The 19811-nt window shown below is 34.1% G+C and overlaps 2 protein-coding genes and 1 long non-coding RNA gene across 22 annotated transcripts; 1 reads left to right on the top strand and 2 right to left on the bottom strand.

The window, feature by feature from the left end:
- Positions 1–15: 15 nt before the first annotated feature.
- On the bottom strand, positions 16–5494 carry LOC107263377. Of its 2 annotated transcripts, none has more exons than XM_015730517.2 (3): positions 2841–3184; positions 1802–1989; positions 16–1640 (listed from the first exon to the last, which is right to left on the bottom strand). In XM_015730517.2, exons 2-3 carry the CDS (start codon positions 1985–1987, stop codon positions 1506–1508), a joined length of 321 nt encoding a protein of 106 aa, XP_015586003.1. In that variant the 5' UTR covers positions 1988–1989; positions 2841–3184; the 3' UTR covers positions 16–1505. The 2 variants fall into 2 exon arrangements, with proteins under 2 accessions (XP_015586003.1, XP_015586002.1); XM_015730516.2 differs by lacking the exon at positions 2841–3184 and adding an exon at positions 4333–5494 and having other exon boundaries at positions 17–1640.
- On the top strand, positions 1868–14534 carry LOC107263380. Its single transcript, XR_001536671.2, has 4 exons — positions 1868–2002; positions 13451–13771; positions 13956–14025; positions 14098–14534. It is a non-coding gene; the product is annotated as an uncharacterized LOC107263380 (long non-coding RNA).
- Positions 12839–19191, bottom strand: LOC107263371 (cyclin-dependent kinase-like 1). Of its 19 annotated transcripts, none has more exons than XM_025080691.1 (10): positions 19052–19191; positions 18798–18885; positions 17802–18682; positions 16906–17714; positions 16061–16377; positions 15502–15986; positions 15177–15374; positions 14521–14812; positions 13975–14365; positions 12839–13834 (listed from the first exon to the last, which is right to left on the bottom strand). In XM_025080691.1, exons 6-10 carry the CDS (start codon positions 15667–15669, stop codon positions 13522–13524), a joined length of 1362 nt encoding a protein of 453 aa, XP_024936459.1. In that variant the 5' UTR covers positions 15670–15986; positions 16061–16377; positions 16906–17714; positions 17802–18682; positions 18798–18885; positions 19052–19191; the 3' UTR covers positions 12839–13521. The 19 variants fall into 19 exon arrangements, with proteins under 19 accessions (XP_024936459.1, XP_024936463.1, XP_024936465.1 ...); XM_025080695.1 differs by having other exon boundaries at positions 17227–17714; XM_025080697.1 differs by lacking the exon at positions 16906–17714 and having other exon boundaries at positions 17776–18682.
- Between the last annotated feature and the right edge of the window lie 620 nt (positions 19192–19811).

Here is a 19811-nt window from a genome sequence, read left to right as displayed (position 1 = left end):
AGACATTTTTGACATTTCAACGAAAAATCAGTTTTACACGGTAAACGTAAAATACTTGGACTTTCCAAACTTATTATTCTCGTTTTCTTTCTTCTTTAACAAGACTGTGACTTTCTGCTGTTTTTTTATTATTCTTAATTAATACGACCGAGCAGTGGATTGAAAATGATGTCTACATCAATCCAGCTATCTATACCGGTTTCAGAGATACGAAGGCAGTGGGTTGCGCAAGGGACACTTCCGCTCGGTTATTTCGACAGCATATATTTATTAACTAATGCCGGTTTTTTGAAAACCAATGTACTTTTTTTTAATGAGATAATTTATTCATGAACATCATGAGTCGATATTTGAAATAGTATTATTCCGTGACTCGAGACATTATGTAGGTTATCCTAATATGTAGTGCAACTGTTGCACACGTAAATAATCTATATGATAAGAGATAAAAAAATGTATCAACGTAGTAAATATTTACTTCCTACATTTCACAAAAGATATAATAAATATATATTATCGTTGCAGTTTAAGATTGTCAATTTATTTAATTTTCATGCAATTATAATGGACACGTATGGATTGTGGTGAATGAGTAACGAAAGGTATACAATTAAATTACAACAAGTGCATGACGTACGTTCTGATATATTAAGCTACATCAGGAAATGGTTAATGATATTATATAATATTATATTTAATAGATAGTTTAATTAAATATTATGAAAATGTACATTGAATAGAAACTAAATTAGTAGCCTATTAATTATCTACAGTAACTTGGTCCTTCTCAGTGCATCTTGAAATTGATATTTTAGCATTTTGCGTCTGATTATACGGTATTTAAGTAACATATGATTGTCATATTAAATTTACAAAATTCTTTTTCAAGTCCTACGGCAATACGTAATCGCGAGGTATGATCGTAAAGAAAATAAGTAAAATGAAAACACGCTGCTCTGTCTGAGTTATTATACGTTAACGTATCGCGATGCTTTGAGTTTCTATATATCTATATATGTATGTATATTAATAATTCATTCAATTATGCATAAAACTACATAACTGCGTTGCACAGCATAACACGATGTGATATATCGTGTAATGTACCAACACCGCATACGATATAATGTTATACACACAAAATGCAATAAACAGGACACTGCGTTCATTATTTTTTTTTCCATACACTCATAATAGACCAAATAGACACTAGCCTTTCGAGTTTTTAACATAGTACATAGAGGTAATGTCTCTATTTAATATTCATATGATTAACAAACGTCTAAAGGTGCAATCCCGTAATTTTATAGCACAAGACTTTCAGACAGGTTTCACCGTAAATAAAAACGCGCCGAGCCCACAAAGTACATACAAGGTAGTATATGAATAAATACACTTTCGTTACGTCTAAAAGAATTTCGATCATAAGATGGACGAAAATATAGAGATCTGATTTCGCGTAAATGCTTACACATAAGTGTCAATGCTCCGTCCAACGTGAAGCTTTACAGATCCTCGTAAGGCGATCCGCATCGAACGTTGTAAAACTGGTCGCAGACCTGGAATTGCTCGTTAAAGAGAGTTCCATTTCCACAAAGGTAACTCGAAACGAGTCGACCATTGTGACAAAGATGGTAGGCCTGTAATTACAATACAGTTTAAGTAAACTTATCAGTTGCGATAAGAATCGGTAATGTCGACTGTCATTAAGAGGATGACGTTCGTATTACCATTTGTCGGTAATTAAGAAAAACCGGTTGTTCCTGGCGGTCGGTAAAGAAGAACACTTGGCTGTACATACCTGACATTGTGCAGCGACATCTACCCAAAGGCGATTTCCAAGATTTTTACAAGAGAATCCGGTGTGGGGTACTTTGTGATATGTTGGATACAATGGCGGATTATGTGGTACGTGCAAATTGTGGTACGGATCGTATGGTGTCCCATCGGCATTTAGAAAATGACCACAATAAGCGGTGGCCACCATTGCTGAAACAAAAATGTAAGTGTTAATTTGCTTCTGAACTAAATGCACGATCATTATTATTTTGACAATACCGTTCATTTTACAAATAGTAATTTTTACGAAACATGATCCGTAGAGCTATAGCGAATAGGCATTGCAGAGCATTTCTGACAAAATGTGTTATCGGAAAATATCTTTTTATCAACTTGAAAATATAAATATACCAATAACCCTCTATTACTATCTGCTTAACAAATAAATGTTAGTCCATTTTCCTTCAATTTAAAAGGACAAATTATGACACTCGATGCCAGTGTGAACATAAGGCGACTCAAAAGTTGGTCCTTGATCAGGCAATAGTATAAAATCATAAATATGAATTGAGAAATGAATTATCTTTACACTAAAATCTCGCGTTCACGAAAGACAGACGTCCTTTCAAATCGGCCAACAGATTAATAGTAATCGTGACAGGAGCAGAAAGATTAGAACTTATAAACTCCTCAAGATCGAAATAGACAACTTGAATATTAAAGTAAAAATAGATACGTGGAATAAAATAAAAAGTATCGAGACATATTTGTTGTCCGGTCTGGTAGTACAGCTTTCGCTGCGATCGTTTATCATACGCGTTCCTTTTTTAAAAGGACACTGGTTAACACAGTTAACTGTAACTGAAATAACTGTCCTTTTATACACCTTCGATTATTAAAGATTAAAGTCACTCCGTAACATAACCTAACATAACCTAACCTAACAGGAATTTTCTTATGCGATGACACATAACCTTCCGTATTATAACAATCGACAGCTATTATACTATCTCAAAAATAGAATATTGAAGTAAACGAAATACGTATAATTAAAAATATACCTCTTCAATTTAATGTGTAACTAATTTTTTCACTTATTGTAATCGATACAATCTATTTATTCGGATGTCGTAACACAGCTGTATAGAAAATGTCTTCTACGTAATAAAAACGAGTGATTTCATTTCTCTAAAGCCGTTACGTATTAATTATGAATACGTGTTTGCATAAATTGTTTCGCCTGTTTTTTTCTTCTTAATAGCAATTAGTGTCACGCTCGTAAAATCCCGAGCGTAATGGATCAGCGAACGGAAGCGTAATTCAGTGGCCCTGTATATTATTCCATGTAAAAGTCTATTTGAGACTAATATATTTTTTATAAGTGCCATTCTCCTATGACAATCAACGTATAAGAGTCCCTTAGACGTGACACTGTATTTTTTAATATGTTAATTAAATAGACGAACTGTAACTGCTGAATTGTAATATTCGTTTCTGGGATGACGACGCAATAAAGCAAGTAAACTCAAATATGTTTACGTAAATTCATGATTTAAATTTTTTTTAAATCCCAATAAAAATTAATTTGCTGTGTTATCATTAAAGACTCATAAAATAATGATTCACGGTATAATAAGTAATGTTGCTTCGCACGATACAAAATTTGTTTTAAAACTTAATTACCCATTTTATTTAAAAAAAGGCTCTGCTGCTACATTCTCACGTTATTATTTATTATCAGATTAATTACTGATATAGACATATATTAATGTTCTTTTGGAATATATAACATACTTATAGCTATCCGTTTGAAAAGACCTTGAGGGAACGTAACATTAGTAATGTGTTAAATTAGCGGATTAATGATGGACGCCATTCAGCTATACATAATGATCGTGATTTGTAATATGACGTGGGAATATAAGGATGTAAGTATGAAAAAAAAGCTACTTTTAAACTGCCTGTGATAAATTGCAGCTTGTATATTACATATGTAGATTACAGATAGCACGTGACCGCAAAATAGCTCGATGCAAAGTGATTGATTATGATTATTAACATAACGCTATGTATTAATAGACTCGAAATTTGCATAGAGAATCCACCTAGCTTGACTTACTCATGTCTACAACATTAGTGTCAATAATTAGTCATTTTTTAAAAATTCAAATTTTATTTATTAAAAATTTTATACAGAACAAACATTTTTTTTATTAAACGTCCAATAATTCAAGTACATTTTTGTGTCGTTGCGTCATTGTATACCTCCTTAAAATTAAACCTTCATTCTCAACCACCGATCATGATTATTTGTTTCTCGCTAAATGTCATTATCCAAAAAAAATTTAGTAATATTAAATGCGATTTGTGTCAAATTTGCATACATAAGTAACGATAAGGTCAACGGTTTTAAAAATGGACGAAAAAAATTATTCCATCAGTGAGTGAATCATCGGAAAGAATTCCTATCAATGCTTAAATTCGTGAAATTTATTCGAACGATAATTATAAAAAATATGGTAAACAATAGTGATTGATAGTTATTGAAATTACCTGACAAGACGATGAGAAAAGTCTTCATTTTTAAGAACGCGTAACGGCTTCTTTTGAAAAGACGGAAAATTTCTTTACCGACGGAGCGCCGAGCAGAAGAGGAAATGGATCGTTCGTAATACGAGGGATCACTATATATTGCACTATGTTAACACTCGTCGCAAAGAGTCTTTGCCGATAAATGTTTAACGCGGCCAAAAGACTGAGTTGTAATTTGGACAATTCGAATAATATGAAAGAATCGGTAGCTCCTCTCGATTCGGACGGTGGGCAAGAACTGACTCCGAAATGATGTTTCCTCCGGAGGTGAACTTAACATCGTGAAACTTTCGTTGGCCACAGTGACCGTCACGACAGCAAGATATTTTTTTCACCCCGCTTCGGTACCACCCATATACAAACGTAATCGTAATACATTGGCACACATGCTTCGATCTCTTTTTTTTTTCACTTTTCAATTCTCCTTTCACACGTTGAAAATAAAGCTTCTGTATTGAGTATGGCGAGCAAAGGTATTCGGTATATATTAATTATTATTTCTTTTGACATGGTCATTTGTTAGGTTAATCCCTCTAAATTGTATTTCGTATGATTTTATTGGTCGATATATTAATTATAGTAATTATATGATATAATGATATACGGTTGAACACCCATTGAATTCAATAACAGTCACGTGAGAAACTGTTTACGTACTGTGACAGGGGAATATTTGTACTTGAATGTATATACACACATATATGCATTTGCGAATTTTATTAAAATAATTATAATTTTGGATAAATTGAATTAATTCTTATGAAAAATTGAAAGTTTTATTTTCGATTAAAAGAGTCGTGGGATGGTCGATTTGTTAAAAATGTTTTGTCTGACCGAAATATTATCCTCGATATTATTGACGTGTGTGGATCAAGTTTTGTTGGTTATTTTAATGTCACAGTTTGTTTGCCGTTGGAGAATTCAGTTGCAAAACCGCACGAAAGAGACGAAAAGAATGCGAAGTGGTCCGAGCATCGATTTTAAATTATCGATCAGGATCACTGAAAGTTGACCAGTTTCATTTACTTTTCCCTTTTAACTTATTGAGTCTCTTCCTTTTTTTTCTTTTATCACCGAACACGATAAAGGTAACCACAGTATTATATTTAACGCGCCACCGTTACGTATTATATTTTTCATTATTTTTATTACAATAAGAAATTGCATAAGGTATAACAATTTTTTTTTCCATAAAATTACAATGTACTATATAAATTCTAAGACTAATTTTTGTTATAATTCAATGTTAATTTTGTCAAAATACGTGGAATCAAGTTGTATGTCCATATCGACTTTCGCCAATTTTCGAATAATCAGCCAATAATTATAATAGATTTTCGAAATTTCACCTGGCAATTAAATAACTTTCTTTTAATCTATATTTAAAGAATCTAGTATTCAAGTATTTGACAAAAAATATATTAAAAGTAAAAACCAGAATTTAGGTGAATTCGATTAATTTAGAATTTCAAATTAATCAGAATTTTTACGATTTCATTAAAAAATTTATCAAAGAGATCCTCTCCCATAGATATTCCAAATTTCCAAAAAAATCGAAATACTGAATATTACATACTCCGCGTCTTAAGATCGTTCTCGAAATTCTAACGGCACTGCAGTCTCTATACTCAAATGTACTTTCCTCTCTTTGTTCAAATCGTCATAGCCACAGTACCTCCTCTCTACAGCTTCAATTACGTTCTGTTTCATATAAACACACGTCACGATAAATTTTCAGTAACACATGCTAAATTCGTTCAATGCGTTATATGCATATTGAAATTACATATAGTATATACATATAGTATATTTTCGAATGCCAAATAAAGTGTTTCAAACGTTGCAACATTCGTCACCGGATTGCAGCTTGTCAAGAGCCTTCATCTGGCGGCCTATCAATTTTCGATGTCATCGATTCAATTGCGCAGTCACGACATATAATTTAATGTAAATTTCAGGGCAAAAGGTCAAAGTTCTCTCAGGGAAGTGTATGCTTCATTCTTATTTCCGGTTTCTGGAAGTTGACGAACTTACCAACTGTTGCTTACAACCTTCGAACACAAGTAAACAAATATAACCCACAATACATTTTGAGATTATTTCACACGTATATTTATATACATATGTACATATATATTACACGGGTATACATATATACGTGACTAATAATCCAGTGTAAAATTAATGAAAATTCTGTATACAGATATACATGACCACAAAGTAAATGAAAAATTAATTTGTTCAAATCTTCCAAACATACAACGATCGCATAACTTATTAGTGATGCACCTGAAGTTGGCGTCTAACGAAGACCAATAAGTCTCATCGAGAATAAGATAAGGACAAACCTTGAATAGAAAACGTATTCAAAACGAAACCCGGACCTACCGAAATCGGTGATGGGATCGTTATTACTCGGACTTTCGATCATACATTCCTCCAGTCATTTCACTTTCGAAACGAAAATGATCACGAGTGAGATCAGTATGTACTTATTCGTTATTTCGGAAGGTGATTCATAGATCGTAGATCAGTTGTAATCAATATTTCTGTGTGTACGTAATGACGCAGGGATACCAGAATGTACATACACAATAAATATGACATATGAGTATCAGTGTGTAAAGGTCGTAACAACGCGGATCCGATCAATTTCCGACTTCCACTGTAAGAGAATGACTCAAGCTTAACCTCAAAAAATATTTTATCAATCACATTTAAATTAAGTGACACCAGAAGCGCATAAAATGGTTGCCAGCTATATTTATACGATCAATCTAATTTGTATATACAATTTTTAATTAATATATAATATATGCATTAATATATAATAATAATAATAATATACAGTGCATAGTATACATAGGTTACTCGGTTGATAACCCCTTCGTTCTTGCATTTGATTTTTTGTTCCATTCTACATTACCAGTCGGTTAAGATTACGTGACATAACCTATGCTAACGTGAAAGGATAATGGACTCGTATTATGAATTATAATCGATGCACAACTGTAAATGGAACATTGACAAGTTCCTCCGCGACTCCGCCTTCTCCGATGCTATCTGACAATATTGCAAACGTTTTATTACCGTTAGTCGCATTGAAAAAAAAATTTTTAACTGCTACACTGAACACGCGTATTTGGCTTAACAGCACAAAATCTCAGATTTCAGAATATCGCCCGTATTCTTGATAGCGTATCGGTGCAAATTATTTTGAATATAAATAAATTTTTTTTTTTAATTTTCGCCAAAGATATCGAACAAACAAGTTGACGAGGTCGGGCGAAAACCTTCGGAGCGTCATTGATCGAATTGATGGAATGCGGATCAGTCACAAGGGGCGATTATTTATTTGCGTAAAACGTATTTGAAATGAACAAAGACAAAAATATATATGGCCGATCCTAACGCATGGCCGTGCACAGGATAACCGCTTTATATGTATAGACCTTAGAATTGTTGACCTACATTTTCATAATAAACATTCACTTCCAAACTGGACCAGTACGTACGTGGTGTAGGTATGAAGTGGGCCAGGTTGCATACCACAGTTCAGCGATAGTTACAAACAATGATTGGAACCAAACAAAATTTTCATATTTCACATTGAAGACAACTTTTTTTCAGATTATTAATTTTTCGGACTTTTTTTTTCGTGAAAATTAATTTTCCTGCATTCAATCCGTTCGAGGGTAAACGATCGACCGAGGTTTTCCTAGATGGTCAAGGTAGTACGAATTCACGGAGCAGTAGCTCGAATCCGTTTCTAGCCTCGGGCAAGGCCGACGTAAAAGTATATTTTCTGTTTTGCAGCACCCACAGCTTGAATTTATGTAACGCTTGAAAAGAATTCCGAGGCCGAGTTACAGATTAATTTTGCTACGTCAATATTGGGGGCTCTATTCGTATTTTTTATTTGCTCGTTAATACTACGTATCACGATCTTACTTAGCCCCCGGGCTCATCTTTCCCTTAGTATAGCTACTTTAAATTATACTTGGGCTCTCAAACATGTCGCGTGCATTTCGTTTGTGATCTGATGTTTAGGGGATTTTTATTTCTTTTAGGCTTGTTATGTCATTGGAAATGGAAAGCATTAAGGAATGTACGTAAATAGAATTGAAATATATGAGGTTCATTATACCGAACGATTTATTAACGTAATTGGAAATATATTTAATATATTTAAGAGTGGGAAAAATATTTTGAAAAAACCAAAATTTTTTGTCAAATTGAAAAAAAAATTAAATTGCAACAAACTTGTTCAGCCAAAAATAATGCAAATAAATTAATAAAGAGGACAAATCATATGATCTGTTATCAATCATTTTTATCTAATCTACAGAATTTTATAAGTCATGTAAGTAGCATGAGTACGATCTTGATCCCGGATGAAAATACAGGTCAAATTTTGATGACTGCCTACTTGATCTTATAGTCTGAAGAATTCTTGCTCGTGTTATTACATAAAAAAAAATTAGTGCCTTACTCTGGATGATGTAAGAAATCGTGGGGGATTTTTGTAGTGTGTACTGTTACTTAGACAATGTATGTATATAGCTATACTCATAAGAATCTTAGATTATTACTATATGCATAGTAATATTATTATTATTATAGCTTTTTCGACATTATATTAGCTATTCAATGAAAATTATTGAATAGAAAAAATTCTTCACGGATCTTCAATTTTCAAATGTTCAGAACTCAAATTCAGGGTGCGAATCTCTATGAATAATTTCAATGAAATATCTACTTCCAAATATTGCAACAAACAGATTTCACCTAAAACATCATCCTTTGAACGATACGTCATCTCGTGTATTGGTTAATAACGTAAAGAAAAATTAATATCGCAAATACGTAACTTCCAAACCGGAAGGGGTTCTTCTGTAAACTTCAAATTCATCAAAGGAACAGGCATTTAGTTGTAACAGCTATAAGCCATTATTAAGTTGCTGATTTGATTATAATAAAGTAATAATAAAACAAATAATAATATATCGCATGCGTTAAAATTTTGACCTAATGATTTATTATAGCGGATATATTAATATTACGGAATCTGCATTTTTACGGAGTCCTAATAGTTTCATACGGAATCTCTTCTACCACGGTAAATCTCGTACTGTCCGAGAACGAGTAAACGTCCTTAGACCGCTTTCAAGTTTCAGTCTACCTTGCACAATAGTTTGGCGCCAGCTTCCCACATCCTCGCACACTTTTAATACACTTTTATTCGTATCGCATACTTATCTACAGGGTGTTCCCGATCAAGATCGACGGACAGGTGTCCATTCCCAAAATATCCTATAGAAAACTTAACACGGTAGTTAATTAATTAATTTAAGTAATTAAATAAAGTAAGATTTTTAACAATTAATATCAAAATAATATATATATACAATGAGAAATTTTTTTACAGACTTTAATTTTTCTTTTATTAATTTAAACTTAAACTCATCGTAAAACATATGCTTGATGCGAACTTGACCCGTGAGTTTTAAATGTGTCGTGTAAAACAGAGCCACTATGCAAATAGTATATCTGTATATTGTATACTCTATAAAAAGATGGCTGTATTACAAAAATTGAATCGCCCGATTTAAAAAGTATTTTTTTTTTAGAATTTCAAGTTTTCAATTTAATATAATTTTTTATCGATTCTCTCGACTGTACAAATACGTCTATCGTTGCGGCAAGTTACGATACGTAATTTTTACCTGTATAATATAATAGTGTCGTTTCGTAAAATCAATTCGTAATAAAATGAAATTTAATTGAAAATTAACGAAGAATGCTGCCGAGCAAATCGAACTAACCTAAGGCAACGTAGAGCGCAACGGTAACCTACATGTGGTACGTGTTTACTTCGATATCTGGAGCCGCCCACTTTGAGTATGACGATAATTTGTTTGTTAACTTCTGATCGCCATCTAATAATGACTCTTGCTTAAATGGCATTCGTACACTCTCAAACATTGACATATATGCTACGAAGTACCTGTACTCGATTTATACATAGATTAATATATATATATATATATATATATATGCAGGTTAAATTTGAACGGAATCAACAAGTCCAGTTCGCGCAAATGTTAATTTCTCTGTTACGAAATTCAAAGCATTATTTCAGATTAATTTGCAAATGTAATATGAATATTTTTTCTCATAACCAACCCCGACTGTGATTTGCTTGACAAAAGGAAAAAAATAGCAGAAATATTGGATTTTTAAATAATTACAAAATAATTTATATCAAAGTCATAATAATTTAATTAATATTTTTAATTAAAATGAAAAATTTTTACTAAAGTCCATTTTTTTCTTGATCACGACTGTGCCATTTATTTTTTGTCATTTATCTCATATTAAAAGTGCCAGGTGAAATATATCGATGAAAGTATTTCTAATGAGAAGTCAATGAGTCAGATGTAATAATTGCCTCGGGGATAAATTCTCTATACCAAAATATTTGCTTTCGCATACGTGATTTATATATACCTTGTATAGTGTGATAACTGTAACTGCAGAATACGCATTTACATATATTTTTTTAACTCGAAGATAATTATGATTCAGAAAAGATTATTTAAAGCTGTCAGAATTTTTGACGATTTTTTTTTAATATTTTTTTCCACATTACTTTTATCTTGGCATATTTTACCTGTTCATACAATTGTTTCACAATATATACTGTATGAAAATCCTCACTATATGTATATGCTGTCAAAAAGTCATCTCAAAGACGTCCAATATGACATGTGTCGTTTTTAAGATGTATATGCTGTCTGGATCTTTGACAAAAAATTGCTAATTAATAAAATATTTGCAATAAATTTTCTGTGCATACACTGATTACATATAATTTCGAATTTTACATTACGTCCAATATATCGTATTCAACAATTGCTGACATTAAACAATTTTTCATTGAGTACTACTTAAACTGTATATACTGAAAATAGGTATAATATAGATAAATCTTTTTTGCCTCATATATTTCATTAAAGATAACGTCCAAGGGTGATTAATCCTATAAAGTTTAATCGGGCCTTAAGATCATTTTTTTTAAAAAAGGGACCGTCTTATGGCATACGATATAAAATAAGACCCCTGACTGCAATCATAACGTACTTCTGAATAAAAAATATAATAAGTGTGATGTTTAGGGTTGAGCAAATCTTCATTGTCTCTGGTGTATCCAAAAATCGATGTAACCCGGCCTGACCCAAAGAATTTTATTCGCGTCGAGTCACTCTTGGATCGGTGGATATTAACATACTTTCGTCATATTTCAACATTCCGCAGGTAGCCATTCTTATGTAACTACCCAGCAAGGAAATTACAGCGATGTACCTGATATATCAAAATATATTAAATATTTTTAAAAAAGTACCTAAATTACAGGCGACCTGTAATATATAGTCCCTTGTATGCTTTGTATATTATGTGGGTGAATTTTAGGGTTGGCAATAGTCATAATATATAGCAGTAGCGATACCTCTAAAATACTGGGTCAAATACAGGATCTCTGCGTTAATGTACCAAATAGATATTATCTCTGGAATGCTATTAATGGCACTTTCCAAAAGTACTTATTACCTACTGTGGCTCTCGTACCCACTTCAAGGCATCATGATCGTCTATAACTATATGACATCGCAAAATCGATTTCCGTCTTATCACTGTTAGCATCTAGAGATAATCGAATTATTGTTCAGCATAGAAACTTTTATTCGGACTTTGAAATACAATAAACTCTTATGTGGATAGATTCGGTGAAATTGCACATATGCATTTTTCATTTATTTCATACACTTCACATATTAGCTGTATGCACTTTTATTGTTGTCAAATGATAATTCGTTAAATAATTTTGTCCTAGTCCTGCTGATTTTTTCTAGTATGTAAAATCACTGTGTCAGCCTTCGTAAAAATTACTTTAAAAAAGTTGCCAGCGACAAAGAAGCAGGTAGAATATAAACTTGATGCATGAACCCTGGCTTGTCTTGTGAATTATGCTTTTCAATGTCACTAATTCCCAGGGGCGCAATACCGACGATCTGTCAACTTAAAAGCTTAGTCTGTCAAGACTCAAGATCTCAATCAAATTTGTCAAGCCTGTCCAGAGGATAAAGATCGGGACAAGTATTAATGGAAAACCTTGCAACGATAAAATCGTTTATACTTCAGTTTAGTTGTGTGATTTTGGCTTTGAACTTATCACCCAGAAAAGGTACAATAGTTCTATTTCAGTAGGGCAATGCACTGATACTGTTATCGAGCGATTGATTCGCAATTCGAGTAAGCAAATCAGTATACAAAAAATGGAACTACTACGTGAATCAAAGACGGAATGTAGACAGAGTTTACATGCAGTTGATTTGACTAATGGAAAAATACTGTCATGGGAATTGTTCGATTTAAATTAGTTTCAGTTGAAATAATAAATACAGCATTTTACTCTTATAAGAATATCTAATCTCAAAATAGTTTTTTTACAAGTTATTTAAATTACTTTTTTTGTAGCTTTATTTTTTGTTTGGTCGAATTCAAAATTACGAATCACTATGTCGGTTGGTTGGAACAGTTTTTTATGACATTAAAATATTTTGAGATCAGTTTAAGTAGGTCCTTCGTTCACGATATTCCATTCTAATGATTTTGTAATCATTCTTCTATTTGACAATAATGGATTGCCTGAGTTAGATCTGAAACGCTTTTTCCGAACAGACTAGAAAGTTACGCCATTATATAGATAATACTACTCATCTACTAACAACTTTCATTTTTAAATATAATATGATTTTTACAAATATAAGATTTTGTTCGATATATCGGAAATTATTTTGTGCACAATTCACAATTAGTTTAATGAATAATGAGTTAATTTCAACTAAGTAAAAATAGGAGTATTTACTCTTACAGTTACGTACAATGAAAATGTCGAACTTTTGATAGTCACAATATTCCTCACGAGTCTTTCAATATGATTCTTGTAATCTGATACTGATATGGAATTGTGGTAAAATTTTCATTTCAACCAATTAAAAAATATTTTTAATTACAGTTACCGATCGACGGCACTTCTTCAAGGATCAGACGAGTCTGACCAGATGCTAAAATTTATACGAATTAAAATCAACGATCCACATTGGGCAAATCAAGTTTCTTCCTCTTGTTATTCGTCCGCACGTGACTGGATTCTCTTGAAGGAAGAGCAGGCAAGGAACAGCCTTTTGAATCTGGCAATAAAAGACCCCTGTGTTCCAATCTTCGAATATACGTGGTATTGGGTATAACAGATACCGGTCCAAAATAACAGGGTCCTCTTGTTCGGTTTATTGGTATCGCAGAAGATCTATCAGGTGGCAGCACTTCCATCTGCTCGGTAATGTCAATTTCTGATTTATCGGTAAGAATTCTATTATCCTTTATGAGATTCATTTGCCACCTGTAATATCATGTAATTTTTTCAATCTTTCAAAATATCAAATACGTATCATAGTTATAATTTCTTATAGAATATTTCACTATGCGCAAACACTATACTTTTATAATAATTCTTGTTACAGGAATCAAAACATGACCTACCGTCCAGAACTGCTATGACAAATTCTATTAGATTGTTCTTCAGGTGAAAGAGTAAGTATACGTCTCGTCTCAACTCTCTTCAACATCAATGGATTAAGAGCCATTTCTTTCGAAATGTTATAGCGCAACTCCGAAAGAAATCTCTCAACGAAACCATCCTGTGTGAAGAGAGGATGATCCAATAAATTTGAACAGCTGGGCCTTAAATCTGGATCCATACGAAGACACTGCGAGAGGAAGTCAGTAGCTGCTGAGGTCCACGTGGGAAATATTCCTCGTAGCAAACGAATTCCAGATAGTTGTCCTACAGTTTCCCCAACACTGGCTCTGCGGAGAAGTCTCACGCCATTGTTACGATTTACGATTGTTTGATGTTTTCCACAAAGTCCGCCTGCGGATGCATTTCATTATACATTCTTTCCATTGAATTACAGTTATTAACTTTGGACCAAAAATTATTCTCATTTGCATGCAATATTTTTTTTCCTTATTTAATTGTCTGAAAAATACTTTCAGATAGTTATAACATGGTCAAGAATTACTAACCAAGAAGTTTGATAATTAAATGGAGTTGGTCAACGTCACTGTCTCCCGGAAACAATGGATCACCGTTCATCATTTCTGCATATAGACATCCCACTGCCCATACGTCTACAGGTCGACCATAACGAGTGTCACCGACCAATAATTCAGGTGACCTGTACCACCTGGTTGCTACGTAATCTGTGCAGGATTCATGGGATCCGGAAATTAATCGCGCAAAACCGAAGTCACAGAGTTTGACAACACCATTTGGCGAAACCAAAACGTTTTCTGGTTTAATGTCTCTATGCATAATCTACAAATGTTTAATGGATATTATGATACATTTAAAAATTGCATGCAAGTGTAAAATACTAAGTATAAGAGAGGAGTATTTATATATAAATCTGACGTCATTGAAAGGTCGAGTCTTCTGAAAAAAAAAAACTATCTCTGCATACATCACAACGTGCCTTTAGAAAACTGTAATCGGATCTGTCGGATCGAAATAACGTATTTCTACTACCAAATAGTTTCTAATGGTTGATAATAGCTGGATGCGAAAATAATATGAAAATAGTACAGCACGCGAAGATAACGTAAATTGGATAATAAATTTAGGATAGGAAGCACGTGGCGTTCTATATATAGTACCTATAATATCATAAAATGTTACCTACGTTATTGTTGTGACAATAGCTTAATCCTCGTAGAACTTGAAAAATATGACGGCGAGAAGTTTCCGTTCCAAGTCCATTGCCACTGAAATTCTCTAGCTCGTCTAAAACCGTGTGATCCAAATATTCGAAAACCAAATAGAAACGTTTCCGACGTCTGAAAACTTCGATCATGTTGACCAGGTTCTCGTGATGTAATTTCTACGAAAAAGTCTAATGTTTTCACTGAAACTTATAATTCTGTACTGTTCGTCAGATGGAATTACGTTTTCGACTCGCATTCTTTCAGTGTGATTGAATCATTAATTGTGTAATACAAAATCGGTACCTTTAACATTCGAATTTCTCGAAGCGCCATTTTTCGCACTTGAGCATCATCTTCCGTTTCCAAAAATTTTTTTATCGCTACAATTTGACCAGTATCCCTGTGTCGACATTTCATCACGATTCCATAGCTTCCCTCACCAACCACTTCAATGTTCTCGTACCTGTCCATTTTGCGTTTCCGGTTTCCCTTTCTAAATGTTTTCTAGATTATTCTCTCCTATTGAGAAGGAACAATTTTTAACTGAATTTCTTGAATCAGTGAGCATCAGCAATTTAGAGTGCTATAATATATAAATAATATCTACAATTAAAATAAAAGTGGTAGAGACAAGTAAACAAAACCCAGTGTACACACAAAATAACAATTAAATTTCGGCATTGTTACAATTTGATAAATAAAAAAATGTAGTTACGAATATTCAGGCCGCAACATCAATGTTATCTTGAAGAGATTCATTTACGTTCTAATCCATAAAAAGGTGGTCCCTAAAATATACACTGATTTCATGACCCAAATACACACAGTATCTCGTGATTTTCATATCAACATTAAAACTCACACATTCACCTGACTTTCGAAACGATGCACTCCATTGGACGATTCAAGCAAGAAGAGTGTAACATTTTGTGAATATTCAAATTTTCAGCTCCTAATTCCCTTGTTGTAGTTCAGTTCCAAAACCTCACAATAAATAAAATGTTCGACTGTCCAAAAATATACTAGTCGTATATATCGCGCGAGATAAAACTCAGTTCACAAAATTGAATTCTGCAGGATACGTTTGTATGATTATCGTTTCAGTGTCGAAGTTCGGCGAAATAGCGGCTGAAGGATCGGACTGATTTTGCTGGTGCCGACCAGTGGCAGGAGAATCGTCTGGAGTAAAAAGGTTTCGTAGATACAAGTTTAGTCACGCGCACGTCACCAAAAATATACGATTATCGATTGTTAAAGTATTATGGAGTGGCGAGGAACAACGAGGCCTCCGTATCGCCACGCTCGTTGTCGGCCTCGTTCGTCTTGGAGCGTAAATGAAGGTTAGGTTCATCGATGGATATCGATTGCTGGTAATTAGTTGTTTCCCTTGTTCGGTTAAGATAGGGGTTGGAGAAAAGGCTGGATTCGAATGGATAATGAATGAGGGGGAAGGAGAGAGTAAATGCCAGATATGATGCTTACAGGGTGACACCGGGAGTCACGACCTACGACTACGCTGATCGTTCGATCCTTTTTCTTGTACCAGTTTGCTGCCTGCCGAGTTGCATTGTGATGGACCGAATAAATCCATTATTCAAACTATATATTTATATGGATAGAAGTCAATCGACTTGCAAATATCACATTGCAGGTCTCTTGTTCCATACCGATGAATGAGATTTTGTTATCTTTTTTTATTATACTTACTGCTTCTTTCTTCTTCGTATGGATTTACATTTAATGGGAAAGCTTAAATCGAGTTATGTTTTCGTAAAATTTGACTGATGAAATTTGCTAATAAAATTAATAAGCCTGAATAGGTAGCTGAATATTATTCACGTTATATTACATGGGCCTTCACTTTAAATATTCATTTAGTATTTTATTCGATGCGGTTTCTATATTTAAATGATATGCATTTTAAATCGGATGTTTTAATAAGACAAGCTTACTGTAAGTTGTTCCCAGTTCTTGGTATGACTCAAAGGATTACGAGAAACGTGAAATTTTCGAAGTATCGATTCTTACTGAACTTTGCATGCGTATCCTTGACATCGTGGCTTTCAAAGGTCAAAAGTTAGAGTCAGGAATGCTTCCGTAAAGTTTTCGCCCACGACAGAGTGCACTTGTTATAGGTTATGACGTAGCAAAACTCAGCGGAAATTTAGGAACAAGACTGCAATTTATCGCTGGAAAAGAAACTCCCAAGTAATTTCAAACTTTTAACTGCAACGTATATTTCGAAATAAATGTCCTGAGTCCCGAGTCTCGTGACTCGTTACGATGCTGTGAACGTTCAATCTTGATGCACGCAGGTTACTTGAACTGTTTCGAGTTAAAGTTATTCAAACTCGTTATATTCGATAAAACGATTCGAGTTTGTCAGTTGCCCTCGTTAATCGATATGCACCGAACGGAACTTATTTATAACCGAGTTCGCTGACTTCCGTCGGATGTAATAGACCCACCGTTTGAATTCACGTGCTTGGTCGACTCATTATACTGACTTAATTTATCTGTCATATAATTGTATAGCGAAATAAATATTTATGAAAAAATCATTTTTGATCCACCCACCTTATCCTTTGTTTTTTATTACATACCTGCCAGTCCCGCTACTGTACGTTAACAATATATACAGAAACTATGCTTTATAAAGTGTCGCATTGTAAAACTGTCACGAAAGATTAAACGGTAGAATTTATTTGAAAATTCACATGACAGTTCGCGTTCCTTACATTTTCTTTGAAGCAATGCAATCCTGTCCCATGAATACAAGCATTTACCAATGGAATAGTAACTCGATTTACACCGTGATCAAAGACATAATGACTCCCTTCATTCTTGACTCAACTAATCCGCGCTCTAGTGATCTTTGACGCATCACCAAAGACCGATGCAATCCCAACCACGAATATTTTTCTTCTCGTATCTTAAAACCGCAACATGAAAAGCACAATGAAAATGAAATGACGAACAGTTTCAGAAAAAAAGCATAGGTCGTCGACCGGTCTTGATCAGCTGTGATCAATCCTTATATTTTTTTATCTAGGAAGCTCGTTTCAGCTTGACGTTCTCTCACGGTCCTCCCAAGTTCCATGTATTCATTAAGCAGTTTGAGGAGATGAAATCTTACGTGCTTCTTTGAAGGTTATAAATCGTATAAATCTACCAAGTATAAAAGGACTTCATTCACTGTTCACGTGTCAGTTCAAGTGGTTGTCAGTTAAATCTTTCTTTAGGTTTCCAAAGGGCAAAGATCGGTTCTCTTTTTTCACTTGTTCCTTCACGAAACACGTGAAGCCTTCGGTTTTCTTTGGAGCAATGAAAACTCCACTGAAGGGAGACCATTGACTGGTTCTGCTAAACGACGCGGACACGTGAGGACATTTATGAGTCGATGAAGTGCTCGAGGACAAGAAGAAGCCACGCCAGTCTCACGAACTCAGGATACACGCATTAGTCGGGAATCACAAGAAAGATACTGGAAGGGAAGAGAAAGAAACGAAAAAATAGAGAGACGAATGAGTGAGAGAATGTACACGAGAGAGAAAGAAAAAACGATAGGGACTCTAAGGCGACCCGAGGTGCATACATACATGAGTCTGGCTGAGAGCAAGCACTGAAATAGACGCACCACATGGCGGGGGTCTCTGCCATTGCCAATGTGTGCGTTGGCTGTAGCTGCTGAGGATACATGGAAAAGAAGTATACTAGTGATGAGTCGTCACGAGAAAATCGTGACAGTTAACGAAAGAAACTGATTGTTATAGAGTCTAAGCATTTCCAATAGATAATTTTCATTTCAATAGATATCATGGTTTTTAAAATAAATTTTTATACGAGTACTCACCGTTTTGTACGATACAAAATATGATATTCGTTCTATAGAGATTTAACTTTTGAAAGTAGTACGTCGATATTTCTGTCTTTCGATTCATCCGATTGTTCTTATTCTTACAGATTGATTTAGTTCCTTTCGCAATTTATGCTGTTTGGATTCTCGGAAACTTCAAAAACAATGCATAGACTAAATATAATATAGCCACAAAAAATAATACGAAGAATCGAGAGAAAATATGTATACGAAATCAAAAGCAGCCGTAGCTTATTGTGTGGCAAAGAAAAAAATGCAGGTCCTCAAAGAAAAAAGTAGTTTCTTACACAATTCTTAATGTAGAGTGTCGTATAATGCGAGAGACCACAAAGTATAGCAAAGGTAGATTTTAAACCGCCGCGCAAATGATGCCATACTTAAAAAGAAACATGGCACTAAACTGCGCAGAGGGAGAGAATAAGATGTGAAACCTGTGACATGGCTGAAAGAGACGTAAGTATCGAATGAAGATATGTAGGAGTGAAGAAGTTAATGAAGAAGGGGACGTATGGCTCTTGAGAGGATCAGACGCTAGAGTTTTGTCGGTTCGTATATATTGGCCGAGAATATACGTAGAGGCAGGATGGCGCGCACGTGTGAGTGGCGGGTGATCCCGGTAACGAACTCCGAGCATTCGGCTCCGAGAGCGGAGCGATCCGGGCGTCGAGTCCTCCGTTACGCGCTAAGAGACAAACTGACGACGAGTCGTAAACCGTCGCGACGCATTGCCCGTGAG

Source organism: Cephus cinctus, unplaced genomic scaffold, assembly GCF_000341935.2.
Source record: "Cephus cinctus unplaced genomic scaffold, Ccin1 Ccin1_scaffold0153, whole genome shotgun sequence".
In the NCBI taxonomy this organism is placed as follows: Eukaryota; Metazoa; Arthropoda; class Insecta; order Hymenoptera; family Cephidae; genus Cephus; species Cephus cinctus.
Note: the sequence above shows the minus strand (reverse complement) of the source record. Positions and strands in the feature narration are given on the sequence as shown.